This window comes from Oenanthe melanoleuca, chromosome 6 (assembly GCF_029582105.1).
Source record: "Oenanthe melanoleuca isolate GR-GAL-2019-014 chromosome 6, OMel1.0, whole genome shotgun sequence".
NCBI lineage: Eukaryota > Metazoa > Chordata > Aves > Passeriformes > Muscicapidae > Oenanthe > Oenanthe melanoleuca.
The window spans coordinates 32,874,175-32,900,154 of record NC_079340.1 but is presented as its reverse complement, the minus strand read 5'-3'; the positions used below and the strand labels follow the sequence as shown (position 1 = coordinate 32,900,154).

The 25,980-nt window shown below is 42.3% G+C and overlaps 1 protein-coding gene across 3 annotated transcripts; it reads right to left on the bottom strand.

Moving 5' to 3' along the window:
- Positions 1–7,496: 7,496 nt before the first annotated feature.
- On the bottom strand, positions 7,497–24,259 carry MKI67 (marker of proliferation Ki-67). Of its 3 annotated transcripts, none has more exons than XM_056495201.1 (16): positions 24,170–24,259; positions 23,015–23,124; positions 22,153–22,234; positions 21,958–22,073; positions 21,467–21,536; positions 20,854–20,932; positions 18,927–20,291; positions 18,396–18,628; positions 17,515–17,908; positions 15,685–15,800; positions 15,109–15,280; positions 14,886–15,020; positions 13,074–14,521; positions 12,200–12,272; positions 8,913–11,882; positions 7,497–8,130 (listed from the first exon to the last, which is right to left on the bottom strand). In XM_056495201.1, exons 2-16 carry the CDS (start codon positions 23,104–23,106, stop codon positions 8,000–8,002), a joined length of 7,476 nt encoding a protein of 2,491 aa, XP_056351176.1. In that variant the 5' UTR covers positions 23,107–23,124; positions 24,170–24,259; the 3' UTR covers positions 7,497–7,999. The 3 variants fall into 3 exon arrangements, with proteins under 3 accessions (XP_056351176.1, XP_056351177.1, XP_056351178.1); XM_056495202.1 differs by having other exon boundaries at positions 7,533–8,130; positions 20,854–20,917; XM_056495203.1 differs by having other exon boundaries at positions 7,533–8,130; positions 20,854–20,914.
- Positions 24,260–25,980: the final 1,721 nt, after the last annotated feature.

Below are 25,980 nucleotides of genomic sequence, written 5' to 3'. Positions count from 1 at the left end.
GTTGCCCACTGTATCTCTTAATGAATGAAATCTCATTATTTCCCAAAATAATTTCTAGTAAAGGCTACTCAGGCAGCACAAAATCCATTTATTTTGCATGGAACCGTTAAGGTTGGAAAAGACCTTAGAGATCATCAAGTCCTGCCATCAACACCTTGAAATAGTTCCTGAGAAAAAGACTGATTTACACAGAAAAAGACTTTTCTCTCTTCATTCCCCAAGGCAAACTTTGTTTCCTCTTCCCTCCCTGCTTCTCACAAGGGAATTGGGCCTTGGAAAACACAAAAAAGGACTTAGAAAAAGGGTTTTACTCTGAAAGTTTTTAACTTGTACTCAAATGACTTTTCTTTATTCCTACCTCACCTGTGTCATCCCCCTGCTTTATGGACAGGTGTGAGAACGAGGAAAAGGCAGCAAAAACCCAACAAATGTGAGGTTTGGGGTGGAATTCAGCAGGGATGGACACTGGGAAGGCAAACAAAGCAAGCCAAGGTTTTGCTTTTCACCCAGCAGCAGCAGCATTTAACCCCGGGCTTGAAAAGGAGGATGCTCACAAATACAGTGAAGTCATGTATTCAATTTTGCCCAACTACTGGTGTGAAATTTTAATCAAAAAACTAGAGAGCTCATTCAAAAAAGAAATTAGTGAAGAAAAAAAAATTAAAAAAAAAAAAAAAAAAAACAACTTTGGTCGTCTCTCATCAGTGAAAACTGATTTAGTTATGCAAATTACTGCTATGAATATTAAACCACTGATGAAAGGTTTTTAATGAAGGGATCTTTTGTTTTGGAAATGCAAGGGTATATGCTTTAATTTCTTGCTAATTTACTGTTCTTTGATAATGTTCACATTTTCCCCAAAGTGACTCCACTGATGGGTTTAATACTGTGAATAGAACTACAGGCCAACAATACTGGTTTTGACAAGCCTTCCCCTGTGTAACTATAGATCATGATTTGCAGCCCCTTATGCACAATTCTATTAGGGTGAATTTTGTCTACAGGGCTTTCCATGAAATGAATTCTCATTTTAATGTTAGCCTCCTGCAGTTTTTAATTTTTAATCTGTAATATGAAATTGCAAATTTTACAAACATCATTTGAAAAAGCCACTAGGACAGAACCGAATGCCAAAGTTTACATATTGCCTAATTAGACTGTTATGAGAAGCAGCTTATCAATGTCAAGCCAAAGATCATCAAAAAATCCAATTACTAATTTGAAAAACACATATATTTATAGGTTCATTTTGTTTAATTTGCATCCGATTAGCTTAATAATTGTTTAAAAATTGTATTAAGGTTAATAATTTGGGTTCAGTTAGCAACACACCTGGGCTGCCCAAGTGGGTACCCCACCAAAAATAAAGCTCCATGGTGATCTTTTCCAGCAGAAAGCACAGAGAGCTCATTACTCAAATGACAAGGCAATTTTAAATATGAAAAGTTATTAAATCCACTCACAGGCTGCTCTTTTTTCAGCTCTTCCTGGCCAGGACTGCTCAGGGTGGGCTCTCCCAAACCTTCCAGGAGGATTCACCTCATTTTCCAGCACTGGATGGTGAGTCCTGTCCCACCAGCCAAGGTCTGCTCTGAGATCCTAGCAGGGAATTTGGGCTTTTAAAACTGGATTAAAGGATGGTGGGCAAGGCAAAGGGGTTGTGTCTCTTTAGGGTCAGTTTTGGTGCCAGCTCAGAGGGGACATTTCTAATCACTGCAAGGGACAGAGAAATGTGGCTGGACTCAGAGGTCTTTTCCAACCTAAATGATTCTAGAATCCCACAAATTCCATCAGATAGGTGCCACATCCAACATCACTTAAGAATTTGGGCTCCTGGAAAGGTTCTTCACTCCAGTTCCTCCCTGATGATGTGCTGGGGAGGGCAGGGGTGTCCTGAGGAAACACAGGAACTTCCTGAGAGGGAAGTGCTGATCCCGTGGACAGAGACTGGGAAAGATCCCATGGACAGAGCTGATCCCATGGACAGAGACTGGGAAAGATCCCATGGACAGAGCTGATCCCAAGGACAGGGCTGATCCCATGGACAGAGACTGGGAAAGATCCCATGGACAGAGCTGATCCCAAGGACAGAGACTGGGAAAGATCCCATGGACAGAGCTGATCCCAAGGACAGAGACTGGGAAAGATCCCATGGACAGAGCTGATCCCATGGACAGAGACTGGGAAAGATCCCAAGGACAGAGACTGGGAAAGATCCCATGGACAGGGCTGATCCCAAGGACAGGGCTGATCCCATGGACAGAGACTGGGAAATCCGTGGCCAAACTGGGAAGGGAGGAGTGGGATGGAGTTTCTGCTCACTCAGGCACCTCTGCCTCGGAACTCCCCAGCCAAACTCTGCCAGGGATTTTCTCATCCAGGCAGGAGTGGGGCATCCTTTGCCCGGGAGAAAGGCTTTCCCTGTAGTTAATGGAAAAGCAGGAGGCTGCTCCAGAGGGGAGCCGAGCACCGAGCAGGGCTGGAGGAGGAGGAGGAGGATCCCTCTCCCTGGGATCCTGGGAGGCAACTCTCCAGATAATCAAATTAGTGCCTCTGCTGCCTAATTGGCACGAGGTGCACCAGCTAATGAGCAGAGGAAGCAGCAAAACGAGCTGGTGCTAATTGGTGGGCTTGGCTCGGCTGGGATTAATCTCACATTTGAACAGGACAGTGCAAAGTCATGCCCACACCCCAAAAGGCACTGCAGGGCTGATTTGCATATGGATAACGAGCTAGATTTTGGTAAATCTAAATGATTCTGCTTCAAAATAGAAAAGCTGGTTGGTTTTTATCTGGTCCAACCTTTGGAAGTCTCAGCTTTAGTTTTAAACTTGGTTTCAGGCTTTGGCTGAGATGCTCTCAGTGGGTTCAATTAAAATGGATTTGGCCCTTCACTTGCCTGATGGAGGATTCCTGATCTGCCTGACCCTCCTGGAGGGGTTTCTCATTTCCCATTATTTAAAAATAGGTCATTGAGAGTTTTATGAGCACATGGCAAAATATTAATTACAAAGTTCACCAGCACAGTTTTGGTCAGCTGGTTTATCCCTCACTGAAAGAAAAACAAGGATTGATGGCAGTGAGTTCTTGGGAGATTTACAGGATAAATGCTCTAGGTGCTTGGGAAGAGCCTGATCTAATCTCATTTACAGCCCTAATTAGCTGATTTTTAGAAAAATCTGCTTGACCTCATTCAGGGCAGTAAAACCTGCATCTTTCCCTGGTATCCACAAACATTACAATTTAAAATATCTCCAAAACTGAGAGCATCAGATCCAGATGGAGATGCAGCTCCCTCTGGAAGGAGCAGAGGAAAAACTCAGGAGTTCATTCCTGTGCCACACAGTGGCCACTAAGATTTCCTTATATTCTTCCATCAAGCAGCCTGGAAAACTCTCTAAATTGTACAAAATCCCAATTTTCATTCCACTTTTATCTTGTCCTAGAAAATCTGATCCCCTCACTGAAGGAAATTAGATTAAGAAAATTTAAAAGCTGAATATTAAATATTAAAAGATTCTACAATAATTTCATATAACAAGTTACTTTATAATAATTCTACTAAAGAGCTAAATGTTAACATTAACTTCATTTTTTAAATAGTTTTACTTAAAATTAAATTGAGAAATTTAGAAATACACTTCTACTTTTCAGATGGCTACAAAGCTGCACAGTCCTTTCATCTCCTACCACAAATAGCAAAAAAAGGTATTTTTCTGGAAATCACAAGTTTTATGCTTAATGACAGAATTGCAATTTATTGTTAAGAAGTTTCTCTTCAGGTGGAACATGAAAACAACTCCAATCCAACAAATTATTGTGTCTGTCCAAGTTGAAACTTGAGTTAAACCAGATTAAACTCCTGTTTCAAAGTGCTGCAGTTCACTTAGTCCAGATCTCTTCTGCAGCTGGGAAATTTGTGTTGAAGGATTTGTATCAGCAGATTTTAAACTGCTGAAGACAAAAAAGGGATTTTTAATTGCTAAATGAACACTGAGCAGTGAGATTTCTCTCACACAGATTTTATTTTAAATATGCAATTTAAACTCCAATTTTAGGAGGGAAAGCCAGCCAAGAGGAAATTTCTGGCATGATTTTTGTATCTTAATATAGTAAGTTTTAACATGTAGTGACTTTATTCAGATCATTCTAATAGGAGCACTAAAAGTAGTGTTAAAAACACTGATTTGTTTCCAGTGTTTCTTCCCTAATACACACAGACACAGGAATATTTGTCTCAGTGTTTGATTTCTGCTTGCTTTGGCCAAAAATATTTTCTGGGCAAGGTGATCCTGAATGCTGCTGCTCAAAATCAGCAGTGAGTGGATATTGAAGCACTTATTTAATTTTTTTTGTGGGGATCCCACCCTTAATTCCAAATTCTGTCTCTTGTTAAAACTTGTATTTTCAGAGAAATAGAGAAGAAAGTTTTACTGTTTCTGCCATCTGTCCTGTAAAAGTTGTGGTTATAAAACATCATTTTGGGATTACAAGGGTGTGTTTCAACCATGCATAATCCTGCATTCTACAGGAATTTAAAAAAGTCCTCCTGGAGGAAAAAAAATGTATTACATTGATATGGAGAATTTGCTTAAATTCATTAAAATTTAAAAGTGAAAATTATAATGCTAAAGATCAGAACAGTATCAGGTTTTTATCTTTCAAATACAGATTTTCCTCATTTTTCAGTGTCAATGTCCATTGCTATTTTATCATAAAGATGACCCAGTGAGGACAAATCATGACAGACAGGTCCTGACCTACCTGCCACTCACAGAACCATCAATGAGCACCATCAGAAATTCCCAGATGACCCCACACCCCTGACATTTCAATTCCAGCTGGGTTCTCATCACCTTTTTTAGTACTACAGAAGGAAAATTTACTTCAGGACATGTTCCTCAAATTCCAGCCTCTGGTTGCAAGCCTGAGAATATTCAGTAATCAGTTTTGGGGTGGCAGGGAACCTCACATGGAGTTTTTAAAGATGGTGGGAGTTCCCATCTGTCTTCAGGATTTATTTTTTTGGTGACCTCCTCTGATTAGCAGCCATAAATTATATCCTAAAGGAACAGGGAAGGAAGCTGGAGTGGGAATCTATGGAGACAACATCCTCAAAGATCATCAATGACCTGCTACCAGTTAATCTCTGAGAATTGTCTCCATCAGAGCCCAGCCTTTGGGAAATCACAGAATTCCCCAAAATTCTGGGGGTGTTCACAGCTCAGCTCCAAAGTTAACAACTGCACTCCTCCCAAAATAACATCACACCTCCAGGTCAAGGCAGGAGGGGAATGCCATGGAAAGGGACAAATTAAAAGGTGCAAAATTCAAACCAATGCAAGTTTTCTTTCCATATTTCATGTAATTAAGCAGCTTGTCTTGCTGTCAAGGAACTCTTTCAAGAACTCACAGAAGTCTGGAAGGAAATTGGATATGAAAGAGACTGTCAGGACCAGGCAGAGCTGTGGCATTGATGGCAATGCAGGGCTGAAATATTAAAATCCAGTTTTGTTGTCAGGAAGTTTTGAAGGTTTTGAAACTCCCTGTGACAATCAAGTTGATTTTTCAACCTTATTTATGTAGTGGAAGCAGGAAGTCCATCTATTTTTAATAAGTGTGGAGATGAGATTTAGAGGATAGATGGAGGTTCCCAGAGGGAACAGTGGGATCAGTGACAATTGACAGCAGTGACAATGCCATCAAAAGGATGTTCAAACCAACACCCCTGCAAAAAGAATGTTCCTGCTTAAATAATAAATCCTCTGCAGGGAACTAAAAGCCATGAGGATGTGGCACTTGGGGACATGGGGCAGTGGTGGCCTTGGAAGTGCTGGGGTAGGACTTGGTTTTGGAGAGCTTTTCCAACTTAAGGAGGCTGCGAGATTAAATATCAACTATATTCAAACAAGATTTAAAATATTTATTTCTTTACTACTCCCTCAAAATCACTGGAGAAATTATCTTTAAATAAATGTGTAGATACAAAAACATAGATGTATCTATACCCAGCAACCTGTAAATGCAAGCAACAAACATGGATAACTAAGAGAAGCCTCTGCTTCCTGATTTTTTTATGCCCCATTCCTTTCCTTCTTCCCTAAGAAAATCATCAGCCCAGATGAAAAATAAAAAATATTGACAATGTAGAGTTTGAAGTGAAATTTTCCTACCATTTCCTTTTTAATAAAAATTATGTTGCTACACAACCAACAATGAAGATGTAAGACTACAGATATCAAGAAAGGTAATTTGGAAATTTTCCTGGAGGAAAGAGATTTTTTTAGCTGATCCCTCAGGTAAAAGATTTGACTCAGCTCTCCCTTAGAATTATCTACCTTGAGGTAGATTTGCAGTTCAAAATTTTCTGAGTGGAAACAGAGCTGTGCATAAAACACATCTTTATCAAATTTGGATCAACAGGAATCCATGTTAAATATCAGTTCCACAAAAGAGCAGAGTAATTCTCCTCTCCAACCCCTACAAAAGCAATGGGACACATTCCTTAGGGAGACTCTGCCCACCCTAGAGAAAACTGAAAATTCCTTCCCAGTCTGAGACCAGTGAGGCACCTGGGGAAGTGGGAATGAGAGGAGATAATTCCTGATAGTTTTGGCTGGATGGAGAGAAACCCCAGCTCTGGAGAATTGAGGCATTTCATCTGAGCTTAGATTTTAACTAAAACCAAACCCAAAAGTGACAGATCAGTGACTGGAGGAAAAAAAAAACAACTTAGAAAAAACTTATTAGAAGCAGAAAAATATTCCTGTGGATCCCTGTATTTCCTAACCATGGCATTGGTATTGCTTACACAGAGGAAACAGTTTTGATTTTTGGTAAATGGTAAAATTTTGCTTTCCTCTGAGATTTCAAGGCTAAAGTTTTAGGAATATCACAACTGGGAAACAGTTAAAAAACCCACAAAAAACCAAACTGGAAGACCCCCCACCATAATATATTCCACTTCTCATATTAACCATGTGAAGTCCAAAGGAAAAGTACCAGATTCTGCACCTGGGATGGAGCAACCCTGGATGAATGGACAGACTGGAATTTTCACACTAGAATTGATTAAAAAATAAAAAATTATAGTTCAATAAAAACCCTTTGTGGATATGGGTACAGCACATTCCACATTATAAACAAACAAGCAAAAAAATCCAACCTAAATTAAAAAAAAAAAAAATTCTATCACATCTGAGGTTTGGAGTCTTTTCCAACATTAACAGTTCCAATCCCAACTCCTCTGCTACAGAAACACCACAGACACAAAGGATTTTAAGTCAGGTTTAAAAACTGCACAGAAGTTTGATGCCCAGACTGAATTTTCTGTGTTTCTGCATTTATGAAGCCCCCAACCCTGAAGACAAATTATCTCTAAAAGATCTTTAATATTCTGTTTCCAAACCACAGAGGATGAACCTGAGGAGTGAACTCATAAAACAGCAGCAATTACATTCTTAAAACAAAAAAAATCACACAAGTCTCAAATTGTTTGCAATTTTAATAACTTCAAAACCTGAACTTTTCAATACAGACTTAACTTTAAAAAAAAAAAAAAAAAAAAATCAAAAATTTAGAATAATACTTCTGCTAATACAACTGTATTTAAAAAAAAAAGAGTATTTACAGAACTCCAATAAAAAATAAAACTTAAGGAAAATTTCACCAGAAAATAGCTTCAGCTGGCAGCAATATGGCTTCCTGATTGCTGCACTGATCAACAGGAAAAGAGGAGAATCACTGGTTGTTACAAAATGTATTTAACCTTTGCAGCTTTGCACAAGCAGCTCATGGTTTAGGAACCACCACTGGCAAAGCTGCTAAAGAAACATCTACCTTCTATCTGTAACCACATTAACAAAGAGATTTTGTAAAGCAACCATAAAACTATAAAAAATCTGAGCTTAAAATCTGAGTGGAAATTAATTAACATTAAAAAAACCCCTATGATTGGAATTACTGAATTGATTTCAGACTGGTTCTGGGACTCTCAAGACTATTTCCTTGTTCTTGTGCTGGATCTTGTCCTCCTCTCCATCCCTCCAGTCCCAGTTGCCCTTGCATCCTCTTCTCCAAGTTTAGTTTTGTTTCTTCTTCCTCTTTGGAGAGATCCATTTTCATCATTCCCTATTTGCACATGGAAAAATGTCAATTTGTGTCATCAATCAAACATTTCCCACAAAATTCCATCTTCACCTACATTGTTTTGAAAGGAAGTGTCCCCACTGACAACATTCCAAAGATTACATCTCTGAATTCAACAAACCAGATACCAGTCCCACACTTCTGCACATCCAATATCCTTTAAGGTGGATCCCTGAGGATTTACAGCTATTTCTGAAAGTAGGTTAACATTAATGAGAGCACCAAAACCAATTAGCTGCCATTTTAGCTAAAATTCCTTCCACTGATATGGAAAACTAAAACAGAACCAACACCAAAGTCCTGTAAAAATTAAACAGAGGAAGTTTTATGGCAGCAAATTCCTTGCTGTGTAACTCTAAAGAGTTGCTGTCATTTCTACTTCAAGGCATTGGTTTGATAATATTTTCTAATTGGGAGTTTTCAAGTCAAGCTGAAAATTCCAGGGAATATTTTAGGTGGTAACAGGACCAGGGCAGTGACTGTTCCCTGTAATGGGGACACCTCCAGTGCTGTGCCCAGTTTGGGTCCCTCAGTTCAGGAGGGACATGGAGGGGCTGGAACATGAGCAGGGAAGGGAATGGAGCTGGGGAAGGGGCTGGAGCCCAGCAGGGAGCTGGGGTCTTGGATCTTTTCCAAACTAAAGGATCCCATGGTTCTGTGATCTACATCAGCAGCCCCAGAGCCCCACACACAATTGTGTCTCTACATAACTCAAGAGAAAAGAAGAAAAGAGAGGAAAGGAGAGGAAGCCTTTCTTGCCTCACCTGATTTGAATTTTTTGGGTGCCACGTCCTCTGCTGGCAGCTGGCCTTTCCTCCTGCGAGAGGTGGGGGCTGCCTGTGGAGCAGGGCCACCCTCCTGTCCTTTTCCAGGTTTACTTTCCTCAGAAGCAGTGGATGCCCCACTCAAATCCTGATTTTCCAGAGTGTTGCCATTTTCTGGCAAGTCGTTGCTTTTATGGGGGGAAGTAGAAGTAGCTGCCTCTAATGGGAATTCCACTTTCCTCCTCTTATTTCTCAACTGCCTTGCTCTTCCCTGGCATGGATTCTTTTCCTGAGATGCATCTTCACTTCCTGTAAGAATACTCTTCTGCCCTCTGCCTCTGGGCAGGTTGGGTTTTCCTCTGAGAGGAATGGAAATTGTTTCCTCCAAAGTGGAAGAAGTTGTTTTCTTCCTGCCCACTCTTGATGGATTTTCTGCAGGTGGAGCCACTTCCAAAAGTTTACTTTGTTCTTCAGGAACTCCATCTTTACCATCTTCTGGCAAACCTTGAGGTGAGGTGGGACTAAGAGCCAGTGAAGTGGCTGCTTGCCTAGAGCTCCCTTTTACAGGATCTGTGTTTTCTTGGGAAGAATTGTCCAAACTCTGTTTAGCTTCCCTGCTATTCTTTCTACCACTTTGTTTTGCTGGGACCTGGTTTTCCTGAATAGAACTTTTTGCTTCTATCAAGGGAGCAATTTCCTTCCTCCTGCCTCTTCTCAGTTGATTTTCTTTTCCAGATGGATCACAAGTTTCTGAGGGAACACTCTGCTCTTCCTTGGGAGCTTCTCCTGCATCACCTGCGGGCAGCCTGCACTTCCCTCGAAGAGAGCTGGAGCTGGCTGTGTGTGATGCCAGAGCAGCTGCTTTCCTTCTGCCCCTCCCTGCTGGCTTCTCCTCTGCACAGGACACTGCTTCCAAAGGCACACCCTGTTCTTCAGCAGCACCCTCATCTTTAGTCTCTGGCAAGTCACATTTGTTCTGGAGAGTTGGACTTGTCTCTGCTGCCGGATCCATCTTTTTCCTTCTGTCCCTTGCTGATGCATTCACTTTTTGTGAAGTTTGACTACCCAGAGCTGGATTTTCATTTTCTCTCTCCTCTTTCACCTTTTTAGCACCAGCTCCCAGTGCCCCACGCCTCGTTCTGACAGGAGGAGATCTGGCCTGTGAGGCTGCAGCCGCCCCACGTCTCCTCCCCCGTCTCGGTGCAGTGTCCTCTGCTGCACAGGGAGCAGCTCCCAAAGCTGGTCCTTGCTCTGGTACAACAGCCTCATCTTTCCTCTGATCTGCTCTTAATGTTTGGTTTTCCATCAAGGCAGGACTAGCTTTTTGTGGGATGGAATCAAGTCGCTTTCTCCTGCCCCTCCTTCCCTGTGAAGGAGGATTTTCAGAATTCTCATGTTGATGATCTTTATCAGTCCCTTCAATACCCTCAGGTAAACTTTTTCCTTCAATTGCTTTGGAACTGCTTTCCTCAAGCTGAAAATTAACTTTTTTACCTCTTCCTCTTGTACACATCAGTGCATTTCTTTGTGCTGGATTCCCCTGCAGGATGTCAGTTTGCTTTGCTCTAAGTATTCCCTGTTCATTTCTCATCCTCCTCTGGCTGCCCTGAGCAGGACTGGCACTGTCTGCAGCAGGGCTGGGCTGCTCCTTCCTGGCCTGGGCTGCACTGACACAAGCAGAGCCCAGGGAATCCTGCAGAGAAGCTTCATCCACTGCTGTTTCTGACTTAAATTTAGGAGTAATTGGTCTTAGGCTGTTCACATTTTCAGTAACTTCATCAGCTTTTTGCTCCAAAGAGTCCTTTTTGCCTCTCCTGTTTCTAGCCCTGTTTGCTTCCATGTTCTGAGCACAGACTGGCATTTTGTTTGTCTCTGCAGAAGGTGACTCTGCCTTTAATCTTTGAGCTGCCTCTGTTGTATTTTCCTGAGCATTTTCTGTTTCACATCCCTGAGATTCTTTCATCTCATTTTTCACGTGGGATTGTGTTTCAGCATCAGTTTCAGTTGATGTTTCCTCAGTTTTCTGAATGTTTTGTGTATTTTCAAGTGCGACCTCAGGAGTGTCTGCTTTTATTTCAGCTGAGTGCTTTCTGTTTCTAGTACTTCTAAGAGACTTACCTCTTCTCTCTGCTGCCTGTAGTTCAAGCTTAGTGCCACTTTCAGATTCTTGTGCTGTGACAGCCTCAGGAGCTTTGTCACAAGGCTGCTCCTGCCTTTGTGCAACCTTTGGGGATGGCTCTTTACGAAGCTTCCTGGCTGCTCCATGGTCTCCAGGAGAAGCTGCCTTACCTTGCTCGTTCCTTGCTCGTCTCCCTCTTTTTGCTGGAATCACTGGCTCTGTGTTCTCTGCTCCTCTGGGCCTCCTCCTGGGTGACAGGAGCACTTCTTCACTGTCCTCTATCCCACTGTCATTAGCTTTGCTATCAGGATTATTTAAATCTGTTTGCAGCTGACACATTTCATTCTGAATGTTTCCAGGTCCTGCCTTTGTGCCTGGATCATCTTCAGTTTCACTGATGCCACAGTCCTGCAAACTCTCTTTGGTATTTGCAGGTGCTTTTTGTAGCACTGAAGAATCTTCAACACAAGACTCCAGATTTTCATTTGGATGTTTTGCCTCCTTCAGCTCTTTCCTTTTACCTCTTCCTGGTCTCTGAGCAGCTCCAGGTGGTTCCACAGATGAAACAATGTTAAGCCCTTCCAGATCAGGGTGCTTTGGAACAACTTTTTCTATGCAAGGCTTTGTCCTCCTTCCTCTTCCCTTGTTTTCAGGTGTGATCACTCCCATCTCCTCTTGGGCACCAGGACTCTGCAATTCCTTTAACCTCACACCACTTTCACTTGGCTTTGCTGCAGCAGGAGGTCCAGCCCTGGCACCTCTGCCCCTCCTGGGTCTCTGGGTAGGCTGCTCCTCACCACCTGAGTCCTTCTGCTGAGAATCTTCACCTTGGGAAACTTTTCCTCTCTTTTCTGGAACAGGGTAAAGAGCACAAACAAAAATGAGACATTCCTGTGCCTAATCAAAGTATTTATGCATTTCATTTTCCTCACAGTGGCATCTTGCTCAAACAAATCATGCAATGCAGAAATATTTAACCAATTCCTAGATTAATGTCAGGCTTCTGACTGAAGTTGTTTAATTTATTTGGATAGGTCAAAGGGAAAAGATTATCTTAGCTTAGGAAATAGTTGAGTTCACAGAGAAGTTTAAACAAGATTTGAGCTTCATGGTAACACTTATGATTTTGTATATTCATTATTCCTCTAAGCAAAATACTTGTGCTTACCACGTTTATGACTGGAATTAGAACCAGGAGGTGCAATTTCTTCTGGAGAATCCATAACATTTACTGATCTCACCTAAGAGAATAAAAAATAACCAATAAATGCATCTGTCTGACAGGACAAGGACTTATGGAGCCAACCAATACCAGATTAAAGTACATAAATATTTATAAAAATTCTGGTCAAATCCTTTTCTTTACAAATTAAATCAATTAGTCTTCTAACACATCTATTTACCTGATACAAGCCCACAAACAGCAGATTTAATTCTTGCCATTTAAAGTCAAAGACAAGATTGTGGAGAGGTTGAGAAGTGTCTAAATGAGTGCTCAAAGGGAATTTGGGGTATTGAAGAGAAATAGTGTTTTGTTGTGTTTTACTGTAGTTTAAGAATTAAACCCAGGGACACTCAGCATTTTTCCTATGGAATATGAGAATCAAACCCATATTTTCAGAAAATGATACTGGTAGTGATGCCAGCACATCTCCACTGAAGATCAAGACTCTTCTCACCAAAGCAGCACCAGAACAAACCAGGCTGTGCACAGACATCACCAAGCCTGAACCACTGACTGGAGAACTTCACTTTTCCTACCTGCAACAGTCAGTGTGGAACGTTGAATGAGATGCTGGCAATGTCACTTTTATATTAAGCTTATCTCTTTAATATTAAGCCTGTTTTTAATGATATTTAAAACAATCTTAAAACACTCGTTTGTGACAAGTCCTTTGAAATAAATACATTTTAACACATAAATGCAGCTGTCCCTAAAAAATCTTGCAAGATACCAGGTGTCATACCAAGAAGTCTAAATTTATTTCAACCACAAATTTCAAATTCTAATAACATCCCTTCCAAAAGCTCAAGTATCTTACCTTCATTTCCTCTGGGGTACCAAACATTTCAGAAATTCCAGCATAGTCCACTTCAGAATGAGAAGATTTCTGCCTGGGTTCTGCCATGAGCCTTTGCAGTCCCACAAAATCCTCCACTGGTTGAGATTTCTCTTTAGGAGACTTCATTAATCTGCTGATTCCAAACATGTTTTCTATGGGCTCAACCTTCTCCTTTGGTGTCTGGAAAATTCGGCTGATGCCAACCATGTCTTCCACAGGCTGGGATTTCAGCTTTGGGCTTTTCTTCCTTGAAGCCACACCTGGCACAGCTTTTACTGCTCTCCTGCTCTCTTCTGGAGTCTCCAGCAACCTTTTCAAGGCTATTTCATCTATGACTGCTTCCAGCTCTTGCTGTGGGGTCTTCAGGAGCTGTTTGATGCCAGACAGGTCCTCCACAGGTTCTGGCTTCTGCCGTGGTGTCCTCATGAGCTGCTTGATGCCTGACAAAACCTCTGCAGGCTCCAATTTCTGCTTTGGGGTCTTCATGAGCTGCTTGATGCCTGACAAAACCTCTGCAGGCTCCAATTTCTGCTTTGGGGTCTTCATGAGCTGCTTGATGCCTGACAAAACCTCTGCAGGCTCCAATTTCTGCTTTGGGGTCTTCATGAGCTGCTTAATGCCTGACAAAACCTCTGCAGGCTCCAATTTCTGATCTGGGGTCTTCATGAGCTGCTTGATGCCTGACAAAACCTCTGCAGGCTCCAGTTTCTGCTTTGGGGTCTTCATGAGCTGCTTGATGCCTGACAAAACCTCTGCAGGCTCCAATTTCTGCTTTGGGGTCTTCATGAGCTGCTTGATGCCTGACAAAACCTCTACAGGCTCCAATTTCTGATTTGGGGTCTTTAAGAACTCTCTGATTCCTGACAAAACCTCTGCAGGCTCCAATTTCTGCTTTGGGGTCTTCATGAGCTGCTTGATGCCTGATAAAGCCTCTGCAGACTCCAATTTCTGCTTTGGGGTCTTCATGAGCTCTCTGATACCTGACAAAACCTCTACAGGCTCCAATTCCTGATTTGGGGTCTTTAAGAGCTCTCTGATTCCTGACAAAACCTCTGTAGGCTCAGACTTCTGCCTTGGGGTCTTCATGAGCCTCTTGATACCTGATAAAACCTCTCCTGGTTCTGACCTTTGCTCAGGGGTCCTTAAAATCTTCCTTTTGCTTGACATGGCCTCAACTGGTTCCATGTTCTGCTTTGGGGTCCTCCTTTTATTTCCTGATTTCACCAGAGATGCTGATTTTCCTGGAATTATTGCCAAAGTATCCACATTATCTTTGTGCACAGCTTGTCTTTTTTTAGGAGTTTTTGTGGCTATTTCATCAAACATAGGTGGAGATGACTCCTCTCCCAGAAAGCAGAACATGCCTGGATTCTCTTGCTTCTGCTCTGAAGCATCTGAATTATTTAATGGTGACACCATCATCTCTCCTGAAAATAAGCAGTAAATTTATGTCATTTGGAAAATAACTTAAGCAGAAAATCAAAACATTTTAATTGCTGTATAATTTAAAAAAAAAAATCAAATTCAAATATAGCCTTCTAGAAATCAAAATCCAAATATGTGCATTGGGCATTCAGGGTCTGAAACAACTTGTCAGCAGCTTGAAGCTCCATACCAAATGGAATGAATAATAAAATGTCCTACTCAGAAATTAACTACATTTTCTTTTAATACCTGATAAATCTCATGGCTCCTTTCATGGGTTGCTGGATGCTTCACCTCAGTTAAGTGTGCCTATGTTGCTCACCCATAAAATACCCAAATATTCTTTTTTTAAAATATCAAACCTACCAGATTCCTCAGGAGTGTGCAAGTCAGAAATGTCCCCTGCAGCCCATGGTGGTGTAAAATCAGCATTCTGAGCAGCAGCCAAAGGAAATGTTCTTCCTCCCTGATTTTCTGGAGTTTGGAACATTTCAGGCACTCCTAGAAATTACATTTGGAGAAATGAGCAGAAGTTTTGACAAAAAAACTGCAGAGCAGGCAGATGAAGCAACAGACTTTAAGATCTCACCTGTGAAGCTTTCATCCATACCCATGTTCACCTTCAGCTGGGGATTCTTTACCACTCTGGGGATGTGTCCAGCTGACCTGACTGAGGTGGAATAAGCTCTACCTACAACTATGGTAGCAGGTGATGCTGCATGACCTGTGCTGAAGTGATCTTTTATTTTCTTCTCTGGAGTCTGCAGAGAGAAAATAAAAAAAATATTAAAAAAACCAAGAGTTGTTAAACAGATTTATGGTGGAAGAGGTGGCCAAGCTCCTTCCATAATTTATAATCCCTCATGGTTAACTGGAGGCTCCAAAGACTGGAGGATCCAGTGCCAATGAGTGTTTAGGAAAGGCAGGACCTGCCTGATTTTTATGATTATAGGTTGGACTCTGAGATCTTGGAGGTCTTTTCTTAATAACTTTAATAATTCTGTGATCCCTTTTGTACAAACCCCCATTTCCCACATGCTGTGAGAGACATCAACTCCCATTTCACATCACACCAAGAGCTCAGCTTCTCCATCAAAATCCATCCAAGCTGTTTGGTGGGTATGCAAGGAAATAAAACAAACAAACACAAAAAGGAAAAGGATACCTTTGGTGGGTGATTAATCCTCTTCAGAGCTCTTCCTTTACAGACACATTTTTTAGCAGGCCTTGATGGTGGTCTTGGAACTCCCAGTTTTACCACTTCTGCCCAAGATTTTGCAGCTAGAAGAAAAAAAGAAAGAACCACTTTAATTCTGAGCTGTTAAACAAGTTCACAATTATTTATATGTGATTCCAATGCATTCTCTGCAGGTTGACAGAGGAAAGTGATTGCTATTATCTGATAACACCTGAAGTGTTATATTCTCAATTTGAAAACCCAATTTCAGCTGAAGTTTAAGAGTCCAAGTACCCAGGGTGGCTTTCCACAGCAAAACCATGAGCTTCACACACTGTCAAACCCAGCTCAGATCCTACAACTGGACACTGACTCAACTCCTTCCTCTCTCTTTTGGAAGGAACTCATTTTTCCCAACAGAAACTCGTCATGAGCCTTTCAGCCTCGTTCATTACAGATCAGCTTTCCTCCGGTGAGATTTAACAAAAGAGAAATTGTTTCCAAGTGAAGTTTTCTTCCACCACCTTCCTGAGGAAATTCAGTCAGGAAAACCATTTATTTATCCTGCATTTAGATCTACAAAGATCTCCCAGAATTTTTCTTGTATCACCTTCTCCTTGTGACACACTCCCAAAATTCCCAAAGCAAGGTTACCTTCATCCCAGCATCATTCTGAACACAGCAGTGGGAGCAGGGAATTACAGCTGTGGAATAAATGAAGTTGTAGGACACCTGCCTTATTTACTTCAGAAAAAAAAAAAAAAAAAAAGCTATCAAAACAGAGGGATCATATAAAAGAAATGATTTTTAAAATAGAGATAAAAAGGGGAATGCTGCTCCTAAAGAAAAGGATGTTGTTATTATCTTGCCAGAAATTGTCTGTAAATAACAAGCACTTTGAAAAGCTGACATTGCCAGGGTGTGCCAAGCATCCAGGAAATTATCTGTAAAAGCACTGGAATCAGTTTTATTTTGGATCTGAAATTTTTAAGAGCTGTGATGTTCTTTTCATATTACAGAAGGAATTGATGCAGTGATATTAAAAAGCACAAAGAGGTGCTGAGACATGGAATGCCACTGGTATTTGTCAAGAGCTCTGCTGCCATTAAAATGGACAGAATAATAAAGGAATAAACATTCCTGGGTGAATGGGGAATTTGACTTTGTCAAACTGATTTAACTGATGAAAACAGGTGACAAATACACCTACTGCAAAGTTTATTCAAAAGTCAAAACTTGAACCAGAACTTCCCTATTACAGCTTCCAATGCTGTCAAACCTATTTCAAATCAGTGCTCAACACTGGGAATTTTGAAGATTTGAAAGGAACACCCAGTTATGATCCTATTTTTTATCTCTACCACTTTGAGTGGTTAAACACAGCCCAGTTCCTCGACAAAGTTTGGGGGCCTTTTATAAAAATAAGGCACAAAATAACCAAAGTGAAACTTCATTGCTATAAATTGTTAAGTTTTTCAAAACAAAACTGATGTAATAAACATGGTTTAGTAGTTTAACATTACTTGAACCTGACAATTTTAAAGATTATGATTCTAATCTTGCAAAGAGAATGTCAATTTTACCATTTTTAAACTTCTGAACATTAATATTAGTCTTTAAATGGATTTGTAGATGCTTTAATAAATTTGCATTATGAATGAGAAAATGCAACACTTTGCACTTCCAAGAATCCCAGCAGATTTCAGAAGATTCACCAATTATTTGGTTGCCTCTACATAACAAAACAGTTATTCCAGTTTGGTTCCTGCATTTTTAAAGCATGAAAGTGAATATTAAAAATTAACTGTTGAAACCAACCTAATAAATTGGCACTGGAGGCACCACTTCTCCTCTTGGCACTGAGAGCAGCCACAGCCCCTCCTCTGCTCCTCCTGGCAGTGCCCTTCAAACCCAGCTGGGCACCTCTGGCTGACCTGGCAGGTGTCACTGTCACTGTGGCATCTTGGGGAGCAGGAGATTTGGGTGTTTTCTCCTGGGCACCACTGCTCCCCTCTGGATCCAGGTCTTCTGTGCCAGCATCCTTCTCCTCTGCAATTGGGAATGGTGTGGGGGGCTGGGAGATGGAGAAACGGCCTCTCCTGAAAGGGGCTGGAGAGCCTGAGGGGATTTTGGGTGTTGCCTTCCCTGAGACAGGGGAGGAGGCTCCTGGGCACTGCTGGGTTGGGGAATTTTTGGGTGACTTTTTTACTTCCTGGTTAAAAAAAAAAAAAAAATACACATTAGTTAATGGAGAATAGATACTTCCTTCTTTGGATTTGACTTTTTCAGGAATGATACAGAAAACAGTTCCTAAACTGTTGATCAAGTCTAAGCTAAGTTTGGCAGGAGGGTTTACCTTACTTTTGATCCTCACACTTTCCCATCCTTACCCTTTATCCATCCCCAGCCACCAATTAAATAATTTCATGTCAATTTTAGTTTCAGATTGACTGATTTTAAATTTTTAGCCTGATTTTTCCTTGTGTGTTTTATCCATCAAGTAGCAGAGTGACCTTGCCAATGAACTTGGTTGTACTTTCACTTTATAATAAACCTGTTTTTGCTGATGATTCTTTGAGCATCCCAACATGCATCACACAAGATTTACTACTAATTTTGAATTAATAAATAATAAATACATATTTATAAATTCTGATCACTGTAATGGACTCAGCCACTTGATTACTCCCAGTATTTACCTGATCCATCAGGTGCTTCAAGCCCTTTTTGAGCACAGCTCGAGGAGAGTCTCCACAGGGTAAACTCATCCTGGCAGGGAGAGCTCCTCTTTTCAGGGGAGAGTTGGGAGGCAAACTTTTATCAAAGAGTTCTGGACTCAGGTGGCCACCAAAAGACACTCTCTTCCTTTTGCCCAGAGTCTGAGGGAGCGTTTCAGCACTTTTCCTCTTCTGACAGATTCTTTTTGTCTTGCCTGAAAAGAACAATTGAAATGATTTTTAGATATCTGAGAATCCAAGGCAGCATTTTTAACCTTTACCTGTGCATTTCAAAGCTGGAAACAAACCCAAAGGAACTTACCATAAAGGGAAACAGATTAAATCCAGGATGTTTTATACATATTGTGTATTGATAAGGTCAAATGTAACTCCACAAATATTTTACAATTAATGTTAGTAATGTCACTTTTTATTTAAGTAGGAGAATTCTTAGAAAAGTGCTACAGAATTTCTCTAACACAAAAAACAAGGCAGGGGATGCAATGTATTTACCTGAGTCTTCTCCAGGCAAGAGGCCACAAGCTTTGGTTTCTGAGCCAGGCTCAGTGTCTCTCAGCTCAGCAGCACTTCCAGATCTTCTCTTGCCTGATGCCCTCCGAGGTGGTGTAGCAATGGCATCTTCCAGATCCTGGTTCTGGTAACACCTGTCCAGGGCCAGCTCTGCTGGAGCTCCACTGGCTCTCCTGCCTGAATTGTGATGTTCCTGAGCAGTGCTTGTCCCCAGAGCTGCTTCAGCCAGCACTCCAGAGGTCCTTAGCCTTCCCCTCTTCCTGCCAGGTGTCCGACCAGGAGATGCCAACACCCCCTCTGAAGCCAGTGCCTCTGAATGAGCACTTCTGTCCAAGAGTTCTTCACTCTCCCTGCTGTTTCTTCTGGGACTCTTGGAATTAGAGGGAGAGGAAGGGCTTTGAAAATATCCTATCTTCATCTTTGTGTGATCCCAGATTTCTTCCAGCACTTGCCGCACGCGCATTCCTGGTGTTTGCTGATTGCTGCTTCGCCTTTGCTTTGAGCATCTGTCTTCTGGCAAAGGCAGCTCTGTGTCCTCACACCTGCACACCAGATCCAACTCTGGAGCTCCAGCTGGGGGTGCTGCAAGTGCCTTCAGTTTCAGTGACCCACGCCGTGGGCTCCTTGCAGTATCAGCATGTCCTGGATCCCTTCCAGAGCTTTCTCTGGCAGGTGACACAGAGAGAGAGCGAGGACTCCTCCTCCTGGATGTCGGTGTGCTCAGCACATCCTGACCTCCTTCAGCACCCCTGAGGGTGGCCCTTCTAACTGAACATTCAAATCTTACTATGGAGCACTGCTCCACCACAACCAGGGAACTCCTATGCTTCTTGCTGGTTTTGGGTGTAGCTGCAGTACCTTTGGATCTGCCTGGTGTCCTAAATTCCTTAGGACCCTGCAAGGGACTGTGACTGCAATCTCCTGACACCCCTGAAATGGGACTTCGAGGACTCCTGGGAGTTTTTCCTCCAGCTGACAGCTTGTTAAACACTGTACCCATGATTTTATCCCTCCTCACAATGATACATTCTTCCACTCTGCCCTTTTCCTTTCTTTCAGCCAGGCTGTCCAGCTCAATATCACAAATGGGAACACTTGGCTCTGGCAGATCCCTGTCAGGCTCTCCTCTTGCAGCTCCCCTGTGCAGAGGTTTTTCTACTTCCAGATCCTTTTTCAGGTTTTCATAGAGTTTACTAAAGGGAGACTTTTCAGTTTGCTTTTTAAGAACATGATGTATTCTCTGTGAAGATTTGAATGTTTGGAGACTGACAGGGAAAGCTCCAGGAAGATTTTTCTTTGGAGTCTGTTTATTTTCATTGGCATTTTTTTCTTCACACTCAGCATTATCTACAAAGAAAGCAAAGCAAAACAAGAATACAGACACAGAGTTACTTCAAAATTGCAGAACTACAAATGTAAGTTCCATAAATACAGATTTAAAATTCCTTATTTTCCCTTCCAAGAGGGAAGATCCTGGTCAGCAAAGATCTTCCCAGTCAAACAGGATCCACTGAAATGGAACATTTGGAAGCAGCATGGGCTGTCTGCATTGGAACAAAAACCTGTCTATATATATATATATATGTCTATATCTCAATATATACCATATACTTCCAAAATTCTACTTGTTTCAATTTTTTATTAGGAAAGAATGCACGAGATAATTCAATATTTGCTTTAAAAAAGGTGTAGCTGTAGGTCAGCAGAGCAGTTCAAGTTAAATTTTCATGTCAAAGGTGAGTTCACAGCATTTAAACATGATGAGATAGTTACAGCAGGGTGTACTCAGACTGGAAAGTCTTAAAATGCCTTTTTTCCCCTCTTTTAACTTAGTTTTAATTCTAATGCTAACAATAAATGCAGTTCAAGGAACAAAAGTAAACAAAGCCCTCATAAAACAGGTACCAACCTGAAGCATCCACACTTTTAGCTCCTGAAGATTGTTTCTGTAATAATTCCACTTCTGCCACCTGCTGAACATGAAGAACCTGTAAATTTGTACAACATTACAGCAGAGCAACAAGTATTTTACACCTCAGCCTTCAATTCTGCATTGAAAAAAACCTTTTTATAAGAGAATGTGCATTGTTCCTGAACAACCTTTAAAGTATTTAAATATATCCTTGAACTTTTCCATATTTAAAATTGGCCAATACATTTGAGGCCCTAGAGAAGTTTATCTTGTTTTATCATTTAAATTCTGAGCTATCAAAGCAGCTGTAAAGTAAGAATAAAACCACTTGAACCTCTCCTTCTTACCAAATCAAGTGGAAGATTTATAACTCTTAGTAACATCATGAATTATTTATTACCTATAAACAACAAATGATAAATTTTTGACTAAGAAATTACTAAATTTTTAAAAGTATTTAACTGAAAGAGTTTATTCATTTGTATTTTCAGACAAGAAGCAGTTCCAGGTTGAAAAATTACTTTTAATAAGAAAATAGAACAAGGAAATAGAAAACCCTGTCACTACTACCAATATATTTGTAAAGGAAAAGCCCCAGCCACAAAATTACCTGCAGAGTTTCATCTTTTGGAGACCTGGAGCGCCTCTTCTTTGGAGTTGCTTGCACAGGATATTCAAACCTGAAAGAAATATTTTAAAATACCGTTTTTGGTCAAATAATTGATGACTAAATTCCTATTATTAAGAGGAATGACCAAGGGATAGTTTTCCCCTCCCAACAACACATCTCTATTTGAAAGGCTTTAGCAACTTAAAACCACTTTAAATTCCCCCTTAAAACTGACAACTCTCAAAATCAGAATTTCTCTAAATAATTCCATCTTTATTGATTTCACTTAATGTAATATAAGTGATACAAAGATAATGACAAGCAATCCTGCCTTTTGATGAAACCCTATGAGACTTTGAAGAATACGAGCTAATATGAACTAAATATGAATATTTATGAACTAAAACACGAACTAAAATAAAATATGAACTAAACTTCATTCATTTCTACTCTAGAGTGAACCAACTCCAGAGTCTGGGCGTGGCACCCACCTGAAAGAACGATCAATAATGGTTAAAACATCTCCGTGCTTCAGGGGAACAGGCTGCTCAAAGCTGGCCCCGTTCAGCTGTGTGGGGTTCACTGTGCTCAAATTGGTCAGGACTGCCTAAAAACCAAACAGAAATGTCAGAGACCTGCTGAGGTGCAGCAAGGCAATGCATATTTCAGTAAAAGATCCATCTCACCTGCTTGTTCTCGTTGATCTCGATTTTGCAGTGCTCGTTGGACACCCAGGGCAGCCGCATGCGGATGTCACATTCTGATTTCCTGGGGAACACACAGGGTCAGTTTCACACAAAACACAGGGAAATCTGCTGCAGAATTAGGGCATTTCCTACAATTTTAGTTAGTAATGGTACAGCAGCATGAGGTCTCTAATTTGAAGAAAATTAACTACCTGAGTCTTTTTAAACTGGCAAAAAAATAGCTCACGCTCCTCTAGCATCAGAGAGCTGGGATCAGAAAAATGGTGAAACACCCAAACTGTGAAAAAAGCAGATCACAGCAAGCTGAGACATGGCTACAGCACAGCTGCTGCTGTGGGATTACTTGCTGCCAGAGTTCCCTCAGACTTGTGCAGTATTTTTGGACAAAACCAGTTGTTAAAGCCATTCTCAGGCTCACATTTCTGATCTGAGACTGTGAACAGTAACCAGACCCTTGGTCTCACCTGCAGAACCACTTCTACTTCTTAAAAGTTATTGGTGAGTTAAAAAATGTTTATAAATGTACAGACTTTTTCTTTCTGTCCTTTTCTTAAGCTAATCTCTAATGCTTTTGATTTGTTGTTGGTCTTATCACTTTTAATCCCTCCCCCGATTTCCTGTAGCCAGAAACTTAAAATCAATCAGTAACAGTAGTTCTGGAAAGGACAAAAAGCAGTAACAAAATAAAGTTCAACTTTCTACTCTTACATTAACCTTAGTACAGTATCACCTTTCCTCCTCTGTATGTGATTCCTAAATAAACATTCTTGCAAATAAGTATCAAAAGACATGATCTGCAGTAAAACACTCATTATTTCAACGTGTGCAAGCAAATTCTCACCTTCCAAATAAACAAGAAGTTGAGGTGAGTGGAAAAACAATTCCATCAGTCCCATTCCTTTTAATGACAACGATTGTCCCGTAGCGTGGCATCTTGAACTGTCAGGAACCCTACATACAAAAAATTACTCACATTACTCATCCTAATTAGGATTTACATGTTTATGAAACTAAATTGATGTGAATCTTTATGGTTTTATTTTGTTCCAGAGGTGAACTATTTTCCAACTGACAGCAGAAGAATCCCAGTGCTGTTTATATGTATTCCCCCGTGTAAAAAACCGGGAAATACGTTTATATCAATCACCAGACTAATTTTAGTATTCAGGAGGTTTTTGTTACCCATCAGAACATTGGAAAGGTTCGGGAGCAACACAGATTTTGTCCCATAAACAACTTAAAAAACTCACTCCTCCTCACTAAATCCGAATCTTTCAGTCTCTTGCCTAGCTGGAAATTCTCAGATTTGAATTTGAAGTAAAGACCAACCGACTGTAGTTGCATCCGGCTGGGAAAGGAGGGGATAGCAGTGGCAGAACAGCAGGGAAGGGGCTGGAAATCGGGCAGCTCCTGAACACACCGTGACAGGAGGAGGACAGCTCTGAACTGACAGAAAAACCCCGAACCCACAGCACAACCAGCGACCTCGAATGTATTCCCACATAACGCATTGTTTAATATACAAGTTTGATCAGCACAAGCCATCTTTAAAGAAGCATATTTATCAGCACTCTGTTTGAAAGCAGCAAGGTAAAACAAGGGAATTAAACGCAATTAAGACAGCTTCTTGAGGAATTTCTAAGTGGATGCGATAAAACACTTGTTGACAACAAGACACGATTTGGCGGCAGCCCCTGCGGCTTGTGGGGAACGCAAACACTCGGTGTCTGCACCGAGAGCAGCCTGCCCACGGCACCCAGCAGCCAAAAAAACACACGCGCTGCAGAAACCGAAATTCATAACCCAGCGCTTCAGGCGGTACCGCGGCAAACAGGGCAGGTAAACACCGGGGGAGAAGAGAGCAACAGCCACCATGGCTGGGCGCCAGAGCTGCTAAAGGTGGGGAAAGCCACCGAAGCGGGGCGTCAGGCGGCCCAGCTCCTCCTCAGAGCCGCGTCCCCCCGGCCCGGCCGCCCTCCCGGCTGCCCGCCCGTACCTGGCTCAGCCGTAGCGCTGGCGGCCGCTGAGGGGCCCCGTGTGCCGGAGTCCGACGCCCCCCACCCCCCCGCGCTCCCGGCACGGCGCGGCGCCGACTGAGCCCTTCCCGCGCCCGCGCGCCAGACCCCGAGTGCTGCACTGCGCCCCCTTCCGCCCCGGTGTATCCCTCCGCCAGGCACTAACACGCACCCCCGGGAACAGCGCAGACCGACGGAGCGGGAACCGCCCGCACCTGCCGGCAGCAGCCATGGCTGCGGGGCAGCACCGAGCCCGCCGCGCCGGCACAAGCAGCACCGGGCACAGGGACTCTTTTACCTAACTCCATGCCGCGGAAGGAGAAACAGCCGCGCCGAGCTGACCGTTGAACATTCGAAAAGGGGCGCGGTGGCCTCTGATTGGCGGAGGGGGCGGCGCGCGCCGCGCGGCGGAGCCAATGGGAAGCGGCCAGGGCGGTTTGAGTTCAAACGGAGGCGCCGCCCCGCGGAGCCGCGCGCGCCTGAGGCGCTGCCCGGGAACCGCGGCGGGACCGGCCCGGGCTTGTACCTGTACCTGTGCTCCGGCCTGAAACTGTACCCGGCTCTGTGCCTGTGCTCCGGCCTGAAACTGTACCCGGCTCTGTGCCTGTGCTCCGCCCTGAAACTGTACCGGCTCTGTGCCTGTGCTCCGGCCTGAAACTGTACCCGGCTCTGTGCCTGTGCTCCGGCCTGAAACTGTACCCGGCTCTGTGCCTGTGCTCCGGCCTGAAACTGTACCCGGCTCTGTACCTGTGCTCCGGCCTGAAACTGTACCTGGAGCTGTACCTGCGCCTCTCACCGACTCTGTACCTGGAGCTGTACCTGTGATCGAAGCTGTGCTTGTACCTGTGCCCCGTCCTGAACCGTTTCCTGAACCTGTACCTGTGACCAAACCTGTATCTGTACATGAACCTCTACCTGTACTTGTGCCTGAACCTGTACCTATGTCTGTAGCTGTACCTGAATCTGTACATGAACCTCTACCTACGCCTGTACCCTTAACAGTAGCTGTGCTCACACCTGTATCTGTACCTGAACTTGTACTTGAACCTTTGTCCATACCTGCACTTGTACGTGAACCTGTATCTGTACCTGAACCTTTATCTAGATCTGTGTCTGAACCTGAACCTTTGTCCATAGCTGTACCTGTACCTGTACCCATATCTGTACCTGAACCTTATCTAGATCTGTGTTCTGAGTTTATACCTGAACCTGTGTCTGAACCTAAACCTGAACTTAGACCTGAATCTGTGCCTATATCTAAACCTAAACCTGAACTTACACCTGAACCTGTGCCTGTATCTGAACCTAAACCTGAACCAACACTTGGATCTGTACCTGAACCTGTCCAGGCTTATTGAGGGAAGGGGACTTGCAGGGGCCTCAGTGGTCCCAAATCTGCACCTCCTCAGATCAGCAAAAAGCACCCAGATCGACTTTATATCAATGTTCAATTAGGCTTTATAAAGTGATTTAAGCACCTGTGTTTAATCTGATTAAAATACTATTAGCCACAAAAATACTATTGACCACAACAATAAAGGGGAGAAAAATAAAGAGAGCAAGGAAGGGAGGGGGTGAGCAGCAGTAAAAGTTAAATTAGTATTTTAAGTCCATTTTAATCAGCAAATTAGTTACCTTCATTTAGATATAAAACTGATCCCCATCTCTGCTCCCAAACAGGAATTCATTATTGAGACTCAAATTTGAGGATCCGTGAGGCCAAAAATCAGCATGAACACGGTGTTGTTCTGTGTTTGAAGGCAGAAGAAAATAATAAAAATAACAACAATAA

Bases quoted from the DNA above. Each gene is read 5' to 3' on its own strand.
- MKI67 (XM_056495201.1), bottom strand. From the start codon at position 23,106: ATGCCACGCTACGGGACAATCGTTGTCATTAAAAGGAATGGGACTGAT. The intron at 15,021-15,108 runs GTGAGATCTTAA...TGTAATTTCTAG, and splicing joins TATGGATGAAAGCTTCACAG to GAGTGCCTGAAATGTTCCAA. The intron at 11,883-12,199 runs GTAAGCACAAGT...ACCCTGTTCCAG, and splicing joins TAATTCCAGTCATAAACGTG to AAAAGAGAGGAAAAGTTTCC.